Source organism: Rattus rattus, chromosome 6, assembly GCF_011064425.1.
Source record: "Rattus rattus isolate New Zealand chromosome 6, Rrattus_CSIRO_v1, whole genome shotgun sequence".
Lineage (NCBI taxonomy): Eukaryota > Metazoa > Chordata > Mammalia > Rodentia > Muridae > Rattus > Rattus rattus.
The window spans coordinates 54,153,415-54,165,717 of record NC_046159.1 but is presented as its reverse complement, the minus strand read 5'-3'; the positions used below and the strand labels follow the sequence as shown (position 1 = coordinate 54,165,717).

Genomic DNA, 12,303 nt, shown 5'->3' with positions numbered 1-12,303 from the left:
CCCACGACTTTGAAGAAAGTTAAAACAAAGAGATAACGGAGAGCTGTTACTCAGAACCAAGCCCTATTATGTCAGAGTTAACTCCTTCAGCAATGATTAGATCAGAGAGAGAGAGAGAGAGAGAGAGAGAGAGAGAGGGAGGAGGAGGAGGAGGAGGAAGGAGGAGAGAGAGGAGGAGAGAGAGGAGGAGAGGCAAGGGAGGGGGTGACAGAGGGAGGAAGGGAGGGAGGGAAGGGAAGAGGGGAGGGGGGAAGGAGGGGTTAGTTCAGCCTTTCCAAACTTCAGTTGGTCCATTTTTAAAATGGAGGTTAATGTACATACTTCCCTCATTTACTGTAGTAATGAGAAGTAAATAAAGTTAGATATGTAGAAGCTGGCTGTGGTAGGCCCTGCCTATGATATCACTGCTCAGAGGACTGAGGAGGAAGATGGCAGTCAGATCCAGGCCACCTGCATTACCTAGGGAAACCGTGCCTTAAACAAAACTTGGGAGAAATATGAGAGTAAATAAGCTCTCATGTTGTTGATACTTAGGAGAAACACTGGCATCTGTAACAAAAATACAAGTATCACTTCTGTGTTTTCTAAATTTCTAAATGCTCCTGAATTTCCGAACTGTTTCATAACAAATTCTTGTTTTCTTTGCCCCGGTTTAATGGCAATTACTTAGGGGAGGGGCTCAGTATTACTTGGTCTATGTATATATATTAGCTATTGGTAGTAACATGTCCCTGGAAGTTGACCGTTTTTTTCAGTAAATAGCACATCTTAGGTCTTCGGGTGAAATTTCTAAGAGGAGATGTGCCTCAGAGTTTCTTCTCCCTGCAAGTTTCATAAATAGGAAATAATGACTTCCCAATCCTTCTGGAGCTAAGGCACTACAAATATGACATGGGAAAGAGGATTTCTGCTTCCAGAGTGACCAATCACTGATACCAGTGGGGGTGATGCATCTTCCGAAGAAATGTGGCAATGTCTACAGACAGTTTGAGACACTCCAGCCAGCGGCAGGGATGTATGTAACAGGCGGACACCAAGAACTCCATGGGACTGCTGGAAGTAACAGAAGAGTTCCCCTTTCCCCTCAGAGCTAGCCGGCCTGCTTCTCCAGGTCCAAGCTGCTGCACTGAGAAATGTCGGAGCGGGTGCAAAAGGTGGATCCATTCCACAACGGCCTCTCCTGCATCTGCTTCAGGGAGGGTAGACAAGTGGCTCACTTCTCCAGCCTACCCATAAAGTAGGTGAGACCAAACTTTGTTTTCCAAAGGAGGCTATGGGATGGAAGGCCTCCCTATACTGTACCTAGCTTTTTACCTGGCAGAAAAAGAGAGGTATTATTAGATAATTTAAATGACCATACTGTGTAGATGTTAGTGGTCCTTATATTGAGTGGCTTCATAATAAGGTGTTTGTGAGTATGGCTTGCTTGGGACTTCCAAGCCAGGTTCCTCTCAGAGTTTTCTGTTGCTGGCATTTTTCCTTACTATTTTCCCCTATTATCATTTATTCATTCATTTTATATCCCAATTGCTGTTCCCCTTCTGGTCCTCCCCTCACACAGTCCCTCCCCCATGCCCTGCCTCCTTCCTAATGAAACAGTTTGGAGAGAAAGTCTCATTATTGGCCTAGGCTGTCTGGAGCTTGGTGTCTTCCTGCTTTAGCCTCTGGAGTGTTGAGAGTGCACAGGACCGTGCCCAGATTCCACCGGCCACTCCCTGAGCTCCTGGTCACTGTTACTCAGAGGAGCAGGAGCCACCATGCGGAGTGTCCCACATCACAGGTGACCCAGGGCTGCTTGTTTTCTCCCTCCCACCTGCTGTCCACTCCACCTCGCTGCATTGCAGAAGCCACACCTGGTCTGCTTTGTTATTGAAGTCCCCAGAATGTAGATGCTGTGAAGGGGCTGGCATGGAAATTCCAATCCAGTCACTCTAAGAGCTAAGTACCTGAGAGGGGAAGAAACCCTGATGCTCCTTCTATCTCTCTTGTGGAACATATTTGCACCAATAATCTTGTCGTTGGCATTTAGGAGGCATATGACTTGTAACTGCTGCCTCTTGGTTGGGTGGGAGGCAGGGGGGGAATGAGGATATATACTGAGGGTCTGCAGAAAAAGGCACTTAGACCAGTAGGGATTCTATTTGTGACCAACAGGAGGGAGTGCATGAGCCAGAACTCAGCCTGTTAACAGAGTGAGAAAGACATCTACCATAGTGGAGATGGAGTCAGACATCTTGAAATCAAGTCCATCCTGTCCTTAGACATCTGTGTGGTTGGGAAAAGTTAGAACTTCATCTCAAGGGGATGGGAAAGTGAGATTCAGTGCTAATGTCTTAAGGGTGTTAAGCACAGCGTCTGAAATACGGAAAACTCTCAAGAACGGCGAGTGATTGATTTCAGGGGCAATGGAAGCAATGCTGAGTCTACTACAGTCAGAGTAAAAATAAACCCACATCCTAGCATCTGCTGAGGTGACGGGTCGGGAAATTTACTCGTACTGAAAAATATGTTTTTAAAGCAAAGACCAAGGATGAAGAGGAGGAGACAGAGGCTCAAATGGAGCATCCTTCTGCTTTGATGCCGATGCAACCATGAAGCTGCAGACTACTGCACACAAGCAGACGACCTATAAACCTTTCCCTTGAAAATCGAGTTGGAATAAAAAAAGACCCTCATGGTTTTCGTAAGTACAGTTAGTGCTCAATAAATTTTTAAGGAGCCCAATAGAGTCTGAAGTATTGTCTGAGGGGAAAATATAAATCCTCTCCCTGGCGTAGACTTTTCCTACTTAGCCATTGCTTCTTATCAGAATTTAGTAAATGAGTTCGTGTCTCTGAGTTATTAAAATAAATGAAAACAAATTACCCTTCATTTACTGAAGAATTAACTTCCCAAAGGATATGCACATAGAAATGAGGAAATCCTGAGACGGTTGAAAAAGGCAGGGCAGGGCCAGCCTCTTAGCCACTGAAATGCAAGCCACACTGACAGGATATTTGGAACTAGGCACCCTCTGAAGAACCTGCAGTGCAAGCATTTAGACCCTGGTGATGGAGGAAACACCCTCCAACCATTAAGTCCTTTGCTTTCTGTCTCTCTCCCATGGAGCACCTGTGCATGCCTCTAAAATGCTTACCGATGTTGCCCTAAAGCTCCAGGCTCACAAAACACTTTGAGAACACTTCTTCCGTAGAAGAAAGTTCACATGAGTTTGGATGAATCTGTGGTTGGGGACAAATCCATTCATCCTTCAGAGACAGGCCTGGGGTTTTGAATGCAGCCTCCAATCCCAATGTCCAGGCTTCTGAATGCTCCCAAGCGGAGATTTCCCAGCACAGCCTAACAACAGTTTTGCAAAGACCTTGGAGGAACCAATGGAAGCAGTGGGCTGGGTTTTCTGTCTAGAAGAAGATTCTTGAAGTTTGTCCTTTGCTCCAAGTGTTAAAGATTCTTGCAAAGACCACTGGCCATTTTGCAAAATTAGCCCAGGCCTCCTAACACAGCATTTTCCCAAGGCTGAACCGTGGAAGAGGCAAGAAAGCCAATGACTGTAGAGTGGGCAGAAAGGGCTGAAGACGCCGAACTTGCATTTGTGGTGCGCACAACACGAATTGTATACATCTGCAATGGAGCTAGCAGTTGGAATCAAGACACCCACAGACACCCAAGCCTCAGTCGAAGGGGACTTCTAGAATATCATAGTTGTTTGTTTTATTCTCCTCGCGGGTGATGGGTTCCTTGGGCTCAGGCGTTGTTAATCTCCAGCAACAGAGATGCGACTTGGCCCAGAGTACGTGTAAACTTGCTGAAACTGTTCTAGAAGCCCATTAACAGAGTCAAAGGAAACCCAGGAACGCCTTACAAAATTTGAGACGAGGGGCTGGGGATTTAGCTCAGTGGTAGAGCGCTTACCTAGGAAGCGCAAGGCCCTGGGTTCGGTCCCCAGCTCCGAAAAAAAGAACCAAAAAAAAAAAAAAAAATTTGAGACGAACCAATTCCAATATTTATTTATTTGAAACCATAAAACACCCACTGATTAAAAAAAAAAACTCATCTGAAGTTTTTCTCTATCAATACACATTTTCAAAAGCATACCAAGAGGGAGGGGTTGGAATAATGTAAACTCACTACTCATATGAAATTCTCAAAAATTAAATTAAGAAAAACGGTCGGGTAGAGTAGCTCAGCTGTTCAGCAGGTATTTAGCATGCGTGAGGCCTTGGGTGCAATCCCAAGCACTACAACCCCCCCCCCTCTCTCTCTCTCTCTCACACACACACACACACACACACACACACACACACACACACCCTGAAAAGCAACCTAAAACACATAGGTGGTATCATGCTACATACTCTACTTCTGATATTGGTTTCTTATTCATAACCCCATGTGTGTTTTTCTATATTTTATAATATTCAGAATTTATAATGACAAATGGCTATGCTGAGGATCACTTGAAATCTTTTTTGTTCCCGTTTCTTTGTTTGGGCCGGTGTTGGGGTTGAATCTGTGCTCTTGTGTACAGATGCTGGGTAAGCTCTTTTGGGGTACGGTGTAACTCAGTAGGCTGCCAAGCTTGTTTGGAATTCCTTTCAGCCTAGGTAGGCTTCAAACTTCTAACCCTTCGCCTCATCTTCCCAAATACCTGAGATTTCCGACCTATATCACCAACCTTGGTTCTATGCTGATTTTTTTTTTTTTTTTCTGGGACTGGGGACCGAACCCAGGACCTTGCACTTCCTAGGTAAGCGCTCTACCACTGAGCCAAATCCCCAACCCCCGATTTTTTTTTTTTAAGAGTCAGTTCTATCCACGTCTTCTCATTTAGTGACATACTGTTGGTGACAGTTTAAATCAGTTACGGGGAGAATATTTATACCAGAGAAATGAATTTTGTGGATGAAAAGCCCATCTTTAAGCATTATCCAACATTCTACTGACCGTTCGAGGAGCCATAATTTATTAAATCAAGTCATTGCCTCCAACATCTGATTCGTTTACAAGTCTTGACCACTATACCTGATGCATCTTGCTGAATACAGAGTTATGCCTGCAGCTCTGAGCGTTTCTTAGGTGTCAAGTTCCTGGTCACACTCCAAAAGTATTAGTGAGGCCCTGGATGGAACAATGCAGCTAAACTGTCCCCTGATCAACTGTTCTAGTTCTATCTATAGGAGCAATGGGCAGAGTGGCCTGAGAAGCAGCACGAGTAGCGGGTTCCTGGTAAGGGTAAGGCTTGAGGACATACCTGTGGGCATTTGGCAGCACTGTAGCAGTCCCCAGCGGTGGCAAAAGGAACAGGATGCCCTTCACTTGTCCTTGCAAACTCTAAGTCAGTGGCTGTGGGTGGGGGATGGGTTAAAGGGAGAGGAAGAAATGAAGGGGGAGAGAAGTAGGGAAGGGACAGGGTATTGATGGAGAGATGAGGAAGAGGAAGGGGAAGAAAGAAAAAGAGAAAAGAAGAGGAGGGGGAGAAGGAGGAGGTGGAGGAAAAGGAGGAGGAGGAGGAGAAGAGAAAGAGAAGGAGGAGGAATGGGAGAGAAAGAAAAAATTTGAATTATTAGTGGGCAAATGGATCCAGATGTGCTCTGGTGTTTCCCTATTACATTTGTGGTTCTGAGAGCTTTCCCTGGGCTTTATCAGCACTGACTATCTGTCTCGGCAGAGTATGGAAGCCAACAAGAGGTTTAACATGACCTTAGAATTGATTCCTACATAAACAGGAATACTTAAGCACAGTGTGACTGAGCATGGGTGAACCTCCTGTTCCCCGGCGTCCCCAGCTTAAGGACAGGGCAAGAAGCCAGGGAAGTATTTCCAGCCACTCAGGGGCCATCCCCAACGTGTCTCCTGTCCTCCTGTGGCCCAAGGCCTATTCTTGCCAGAATGTAGAACAATTAGAAGGCACATCTTGAAATTATTAATGGCAATTTCTCAAGTTCGGGGCTAGCTTAAAGTTTAAAAGGGGGAAAAAGCCACAAAACAATGGGGACCCACAGTTGTTTGTAACCCCATTACTGCTCCACACATACACAGGAGGATCAACAGCAAACCAGCAGAAGGTCTGCAGATGGTGGCTCTGGGGGATGGGTAGGGTTTTTGTTTGTTTGTTTGTTTTTATCTTTCTGCCCTTTCAGAAACAGCTCCAGGCCCAACACTTCCCACAGCAAGTCCTGCTTCTGAGGAACAAAGATCTGGGATTCCCATTCTCAAGCAAAGACATCTTCAGTCACTTTAGTAGCTCTTTGTTGGGGTCCTTCTCTTTTTAAAGCTGTCATTAGTAAATATTAATTATATATGGTGGTGGGTTATGGCCTCTTCACCCACACTTATGCACACACATCGGTGCACACACATATCTTTGGAACATATTCACCCCATTACCCTCTCTTCTCCCCTTCCTATGCCCACTCAACTTCTTTCCTTCCCAAGAACTTCACTGTCTATGTGTGGGACCCAATAATTCATTACAGTCATTTACAGTTACATGGGTGAGGAGTTATTTAAAGGGCAACTTATCCATGACTACACCACTAAGGAAATGCCTCTCAGTTGGGTAGGATTAAAGGCAATGCTTGCTACGGGGACAGACTCATGAGCCACCCCTCCACATCCAACCCCTGCCGATTTTTCTTAACAAAGAAACTGCAGACCCACACTGCATCTAGGTCTAATTTGTATAGCTGACAGCAAATTTAAAAAAAAACCCTCCATATAAATCACATTTAATCTAACTTAAGAGGGAACCAGGGTAATATTATGGGTGCAATGTTAATGAGAAAAAAATTAATCCTTCATTGTTTCTGTTCTTTCACTATTCAAGAGAATGTGTTTAGATATTTTAGTTATCTTTACCGGCAGCAATGATTAATGTGGCCAGCAGAACCAGAGTGCTGGCCAGAGTATGAAGTCAGACTGTGCACGGGCTTGTTAGGAAAGGTAATTCTGGATCCATTTTTCTTCCATAAATCAACAATCAGATCAAATTAGTTTTCTGCCTATGTGCGTGTGTGCTTTGTGCTGGGAAGAGCCGTCTGGAGGCGAATGTGTCTTACAAATGACTTTGCTACAGGGTTTCCTGGCTGCTGTTTCTTGTGCTCTAGAAACTTCTTTCTGCTTTATTGCTTTCTCTGTATAGACACCTGGTGCCTAACCCTTTCATAACCTTAAGGTCCTGATCCCAAGGCCATGCTTACTAGGACGCCACCCTGACTGGTGAATCTTCCAAATATTTATCTATTTCCTTTCCTCATTCAATGCAAACCTGACGAAGACCTGACCTATGGCAGCCATCCGATAGGCCCTGGAGTTCCCTACTGAACACGAAGAACAAAGTTTGGCCTGTTAAGCATATGGTAGGGTTGTCACTCCTGGATCACCTTCTGTGACTTCCCTCTGTACCTACCTACTCAAAGGACCTATGTCCCCTGAGTGTCTAGGAGGTGCTCACGACTGTGGGATACCTCCATGAACTTACTTATGATCTGCATGCTGGTCAGGTCAATTCGGATTTTCTGGAAACTGGAGAAGCCAGCAGCTGTGTAATCCTTCCGGCAATGGCAGTCATCCCGTCGGCTCCCGTTATAGGGACATTCTGTTGGGTTGTGCAATCTAAGCCGTGGAGATAGCGTTCTGGTAAGAATGGGATGGTTTTCTCTAGGAACCTTCAGGCATCTGAGCTCTTCTGACACCGAGCCTCTTACCTGTGCCCGTAAACTTCGGAGAAGTTCTCTGAGTCACCATGGGCCAGTGTCACGTACTCCTTGGGATAGTCAGAACGCATTCCTGCACAGAATACCTGCAAGATACACAAGGAAGGACCCAGCAGAGGCACTCGGAAGGAGTGATAAGTTTACCCAAACATTCTGCAAACAATGACTTCAATACTCACCTTTAGTGGTTTTCCCCTGACAGCCAGGAAATATTCCCCATCAACACTGGCGCTATTGAGTTTTTTTACCTCCTTGCAGTTCTGGGGTAACTCACCTAGGAGACACAAGTCATAAAAATGGAGGCAGTAGTCTTAGATGTTCAGTATCTACCAACAGAGTACATCACACAGTCTGCACTAACTTCCCAAGAGGTAGATGAGAGAGAGAGAGGGAGAGGGGGGGAGAGAGAGAGAGAGAGAGAGAGAGAGAGAGAGAGAGAGGGAGAGAGAGGGGAGAAGAGAGACAAGGAGAGGGAGATAGCTCAGTCAGTAAAGTGTTTGCCAGGCCAACATGAAGGCTTGGGCTTGGTACCCCAGGACCCACGCAGAAAAGCTGGGTGTGAATGTGCACTGTGTAATTTCGGGACTTGGGGGTGGAGACAGAATGAAAGTCCACTGGAAGTCAGTTTAATGAATCAGTCAGCTCTAGGCACAATGAGCAACTTTGTCTCAACAGGAAGGTGGACAGCGATTGAGGAAGATACTTGAGATCAATCCTTGTCTTCCAAAACCTTGAGCATACAAGTATGGGCACCCACCCCGCACCCCCACATGAGCACATCACACAGACACACAGAGGATTACTACATCTCTAAAACGGATGGACCGACAGATGAACAGTCACTTTGTCCTCCGTGACAAAGAAGGCTTCAGCAGAGTGACTTACAGTTATAAACATTGTGACAGGTTTTTCTTTCTTCTGGCTTCATATCAGTGGGACATAAGTGGCTGGGTTGATCTTCGTTAGTTAAACACTGCACAGATCTATGCATCACTCCCAGGCCGCAGGACACTGAGCACTGGAGGGGAAAGGAGAGTGAGTGGGTGGCTCTGGAGCCTGAGAGATCTGAGCATCCGATGACAGGAAGCTCGGAGTCCCAGGCTGTGCAACTGGAACGGGCATTTATTGATTTCTTACTAAGAGCGGCTGTTGTGTTAAGCTTCACATATATACACTTAAGCATTATATATCCATATATATTTCCATATATATGAAACATATATACTCTACCTCTCTCTATTTAATACCCATTTCTACATAAAGCATTTATACACATGGGCCACACTGTAGTTATACATACGCTCTCCCCCATTTAACTGCATAGTAACCCCATGAGATAGAACGGCCATTACTGCCATTACTTGTTTTTACAGAAGGAAGACCTGGGCTCAGATTAAGGAATCTGTTCAAGGTCCTCATTAACCTGGGATTCAAATCCCAACAACGTTCATCACATCACACACGTTTGCCTGAGAGCTTCATAGCCCAAAGCCAGGAGACTGTGGCAACGGGTTTTCCAAATATACTCAACAGACTTCTGTTTTGTGCCCCGAGTAAACCAAGTCCTCTCTACAGAAACAGACTGGAACATAGAGTCTTTAACAATGGAAGCAAGCAAAATGCATCCTGTGCATCTCTTGTAAGATGTCAGATTTTAATGGCTCGTCAAAAAAAAAAAAAAAAAAAGCGTAGTAGAAATGTAGAAAAAATAGGAAAAAAATGTAACATAAAACCAGCCACAGAAATCTAAGTGCTTTTGATATATTAACTCACTTCATCTTCATAGCCGTCCAGTATATAAGTGAAAAAATGGAGGACAAACCTTGGTGACTTGCCATTTCTTTGGATGAAGCAAGATGAACTTTTAGCTTGGATTTAGATAACCAGTTCTCTTCCTATCAGCCATGCCAAGTTGTAAGCAGGCAGGAGGGTTCAGAGAAGATTTGAGGTTTCAGAGTTGACAACCCAAGGCCCCTACTTACACTGCCCCAGTTACCAACTCTCCAGGTGGCTGAGACAGGACAGTCCCTCAGGTAGCAGGGATGGACGCTGGGAGGCTGTGTGCCTGGGCAGTTCACTGTGGTTTGGTAGCTGTATTCGTAATTCTCCTTGCCGGTATAAATCTCACTGCAGGAGACCAGCCTTTGCCTGTAGCCCTTTCCACAGGTCACTGAGCACTGAGAAGAGAGGGGTCAAGAGGGGACATTTCAAAGATTTCCTATGACAGTCACAGAAAGCCTCCATCCTCCACACCGAGTTTGCCCTCCTGTGGAAGCTGCAGAATGCTCTCTCTTACCTATCTGCTCAACCCTTCACCCTCCGGCCACAGCAAGCTCCCCAGGACACTTTCCAAACTAGGGCTTCACTCGGCAGGCATTTCAAAACCTTTCTTTCTCTGGGACTCCCAGAGAAGGAAAAGATACTCATCTGCCACCAGACTCCCCCTTCCTGGACCTCTAAGACCATGTTGGAAACCCACCAAAAGTGGAGGGGGAAAGGAGCCTGCAGTTGACCTGTGAGTCACATTCTCGGAGGCCCTCCATTTAGTCCCCTGTTCTCTGTGGGGCTCTGCTTTGCACATCCATCTTCTCCCAGTTTCTCTTTTCTCTTTAGCCACCAATTAGTATTTGGCCACCAAGCCACCTCTCTCCTTTCTTTTCTTCTAAATCATGTCATCATGTGACTCTTATTGATTGTAAGTATATGGCAAAAATGCAAAGGACAGGCTAATATCCCAGATAAAAACAGACACAAAATTATTAGTAAAATACTTGCAAACTAAATTCTTGAACATATCAAAGATATCATGACGAAACTGGCTTTATTCCAGAGACAATGAGGTGGTTTGGCATATGCAAATCCATAGATGCAATTCGTCACATAAATGGACTCAAAGACAGAAACCAGGTGATCTTCTCAGTAGATGTAAAAAGGGCCATAAATTCAAAATCCATTCATGATAAAAGCCACAAAGAGTCGATGAGTCCAGGGAACATACTCCAATGAAACTGACTTACAGCCAAACCCATTCAATGGAGAACTCAAAGCATTTCTTCTAAGATGAGGAACAAGAGGAGGCTATCTATCCAGTCCCTCCACCTGGTAGAATGCTTGAATCCTGAGTTAGAATGGTAAGATAAAAGAGAGAACTAGAAAAAGAAGTAAAGACATCCCTATCTACAGATAATATGATTCTATACATAAAAACCTCCAAAGACTCCACTAGAAAATGCTGTAGGCTGATAAACACATACAGCAAAATGGCAGGACACAAGATAAACATATAAAAATCCCTAGCCTTCCTGTATATCAGTGACAAACATGGGAAGGGAAACCAGGAAAACAATCCTATTTACAGCAGCCTCAAGCAACAAATCAACCCTGAAATAAAACTAACAAAGCAGTAAAAGACCTCTACTGTGGAACTTTAAATTACTGAAGAAACAAACAGAGGAGGATGTCAGAAGACGGAAAGACCTCTCATGGATTGGATTAATAGTATGAAAATAGTCATCCTACCAAAGCAACTACAGAGCCAGTGCAGTCCCCATCAAAATTCCAATGTCATTCCTTTAGGAAATAAAAATAAAAACTCATGAAAGCACCGATGAGCCAAAGAAATCCTTAGAGAAAAGAATAATTCTGGAGGAACCATCACTTCTGACTTCAAGTCATACTAGAGAGACACAGTAATAAAACCAACATGGTACTGGCACAAAAACAGACAGGTAGATCAATGGAGTAGAACAGAGCAGTAATTCTCAACCTTCCTAACACTGCGACCTTTTAACACAGCTCCTCACATTGTGGTGATCCCCAACCACAAAATTATTTTCGTTGCTACTTCATAACTGTAATTTTGCTGCTGTTATGAATCTGATATGCAGGATATCTGATATGTGACCCCCTAAGGTCACAACCCATAGGTTGAAAACCACTGGGGTAGAGTATCTACATATAAACTACCCAGCTATAACTTCAAGGTCTTTGACAAAGATGTCAAAAGTACACATTAGCGAGAGATCAGCCTGCACAGAAGACAGCACTGAGAAAACTGGATTTCTATAGGTTAGGTAACTGAAACTGGACCTCATCACTCCCTTTGCACAAAATCAAACCCAAATATCTCAATGACCTTAATGTAAGACTCTGAACTCCACAACTAATATAGGAAAAAATAAGGAAAAAAACACTCCAAACTTTAGACATAGGTAAAGATTTTCTGACCAGGAGTCCAGTTACTCAGAAAATAACTCCAACATTCAGACTCCATAGAATTAAAACATTGCACAGCAAAGGAAAGAGTTAATTGCATTAAGGGGCAGCCTATAAGGTAGGAGAACATGTTTGTCAGCTATACATTTGACCAAGGATTCTAAAGACATAAAAGTTTTAAAAATTAAAAAGATTCAAGCAACCCAATTAAAAATGGCCTCTGGATCTGAACAAATAATTTTCAGAAGTATTGTCTGGGCAGTGGTGGCACACACCTTTAATCCCAGCAATCAAGAGGCAGAGGTAGGTGGATCTCTGAGTTCAAGACCAGCCTGGTCTACAAAGTGAGTTGCAGCACAGCCACTTTGCAGAG

General features: G+C 44.4%; 1 protein-coding gene across 1 annotated transcript in view; it reads right to left on the bottom strand.

The window, feature by feature from the left end:
• Positions 1-12,303, bottom strand: part of Adamts9 (ADAM metallopeptidase with thrombospondin type 1 motif 9) — a 171,693-nt gene that overhangs the window by 18,207 nt on the left and 141,183 nt on the right. Inside the window, exons 32-37 of the mRNA XM_032906059.1 lie at positions 9,698-9,892; positions 8,601-8,733; positions 7,895-7,989; positions 7,707-7,801; positions 7,481-7,614; positions 5,252-5,343 (exon numbers count right to left, since the gene is read on the bottom strand). Of these exons, the coding sequence (XP_032761950.1) occupies positions 5,252-5,343; positions 7,481-7,614; positions 7,707-7,801; positions 7,895-7,989; positions 8,601-8,733; positions 9,698-9,892 (744 nt within the window). The remainder of the gene's footprint in view (positions 1-5,251; positions 5,344-7,480; positions 7,615-7,706; positions 7,802-7,894; positions 7,990-8,600; positions 8,734-9,697; positions 9,893-12,303) is intronic.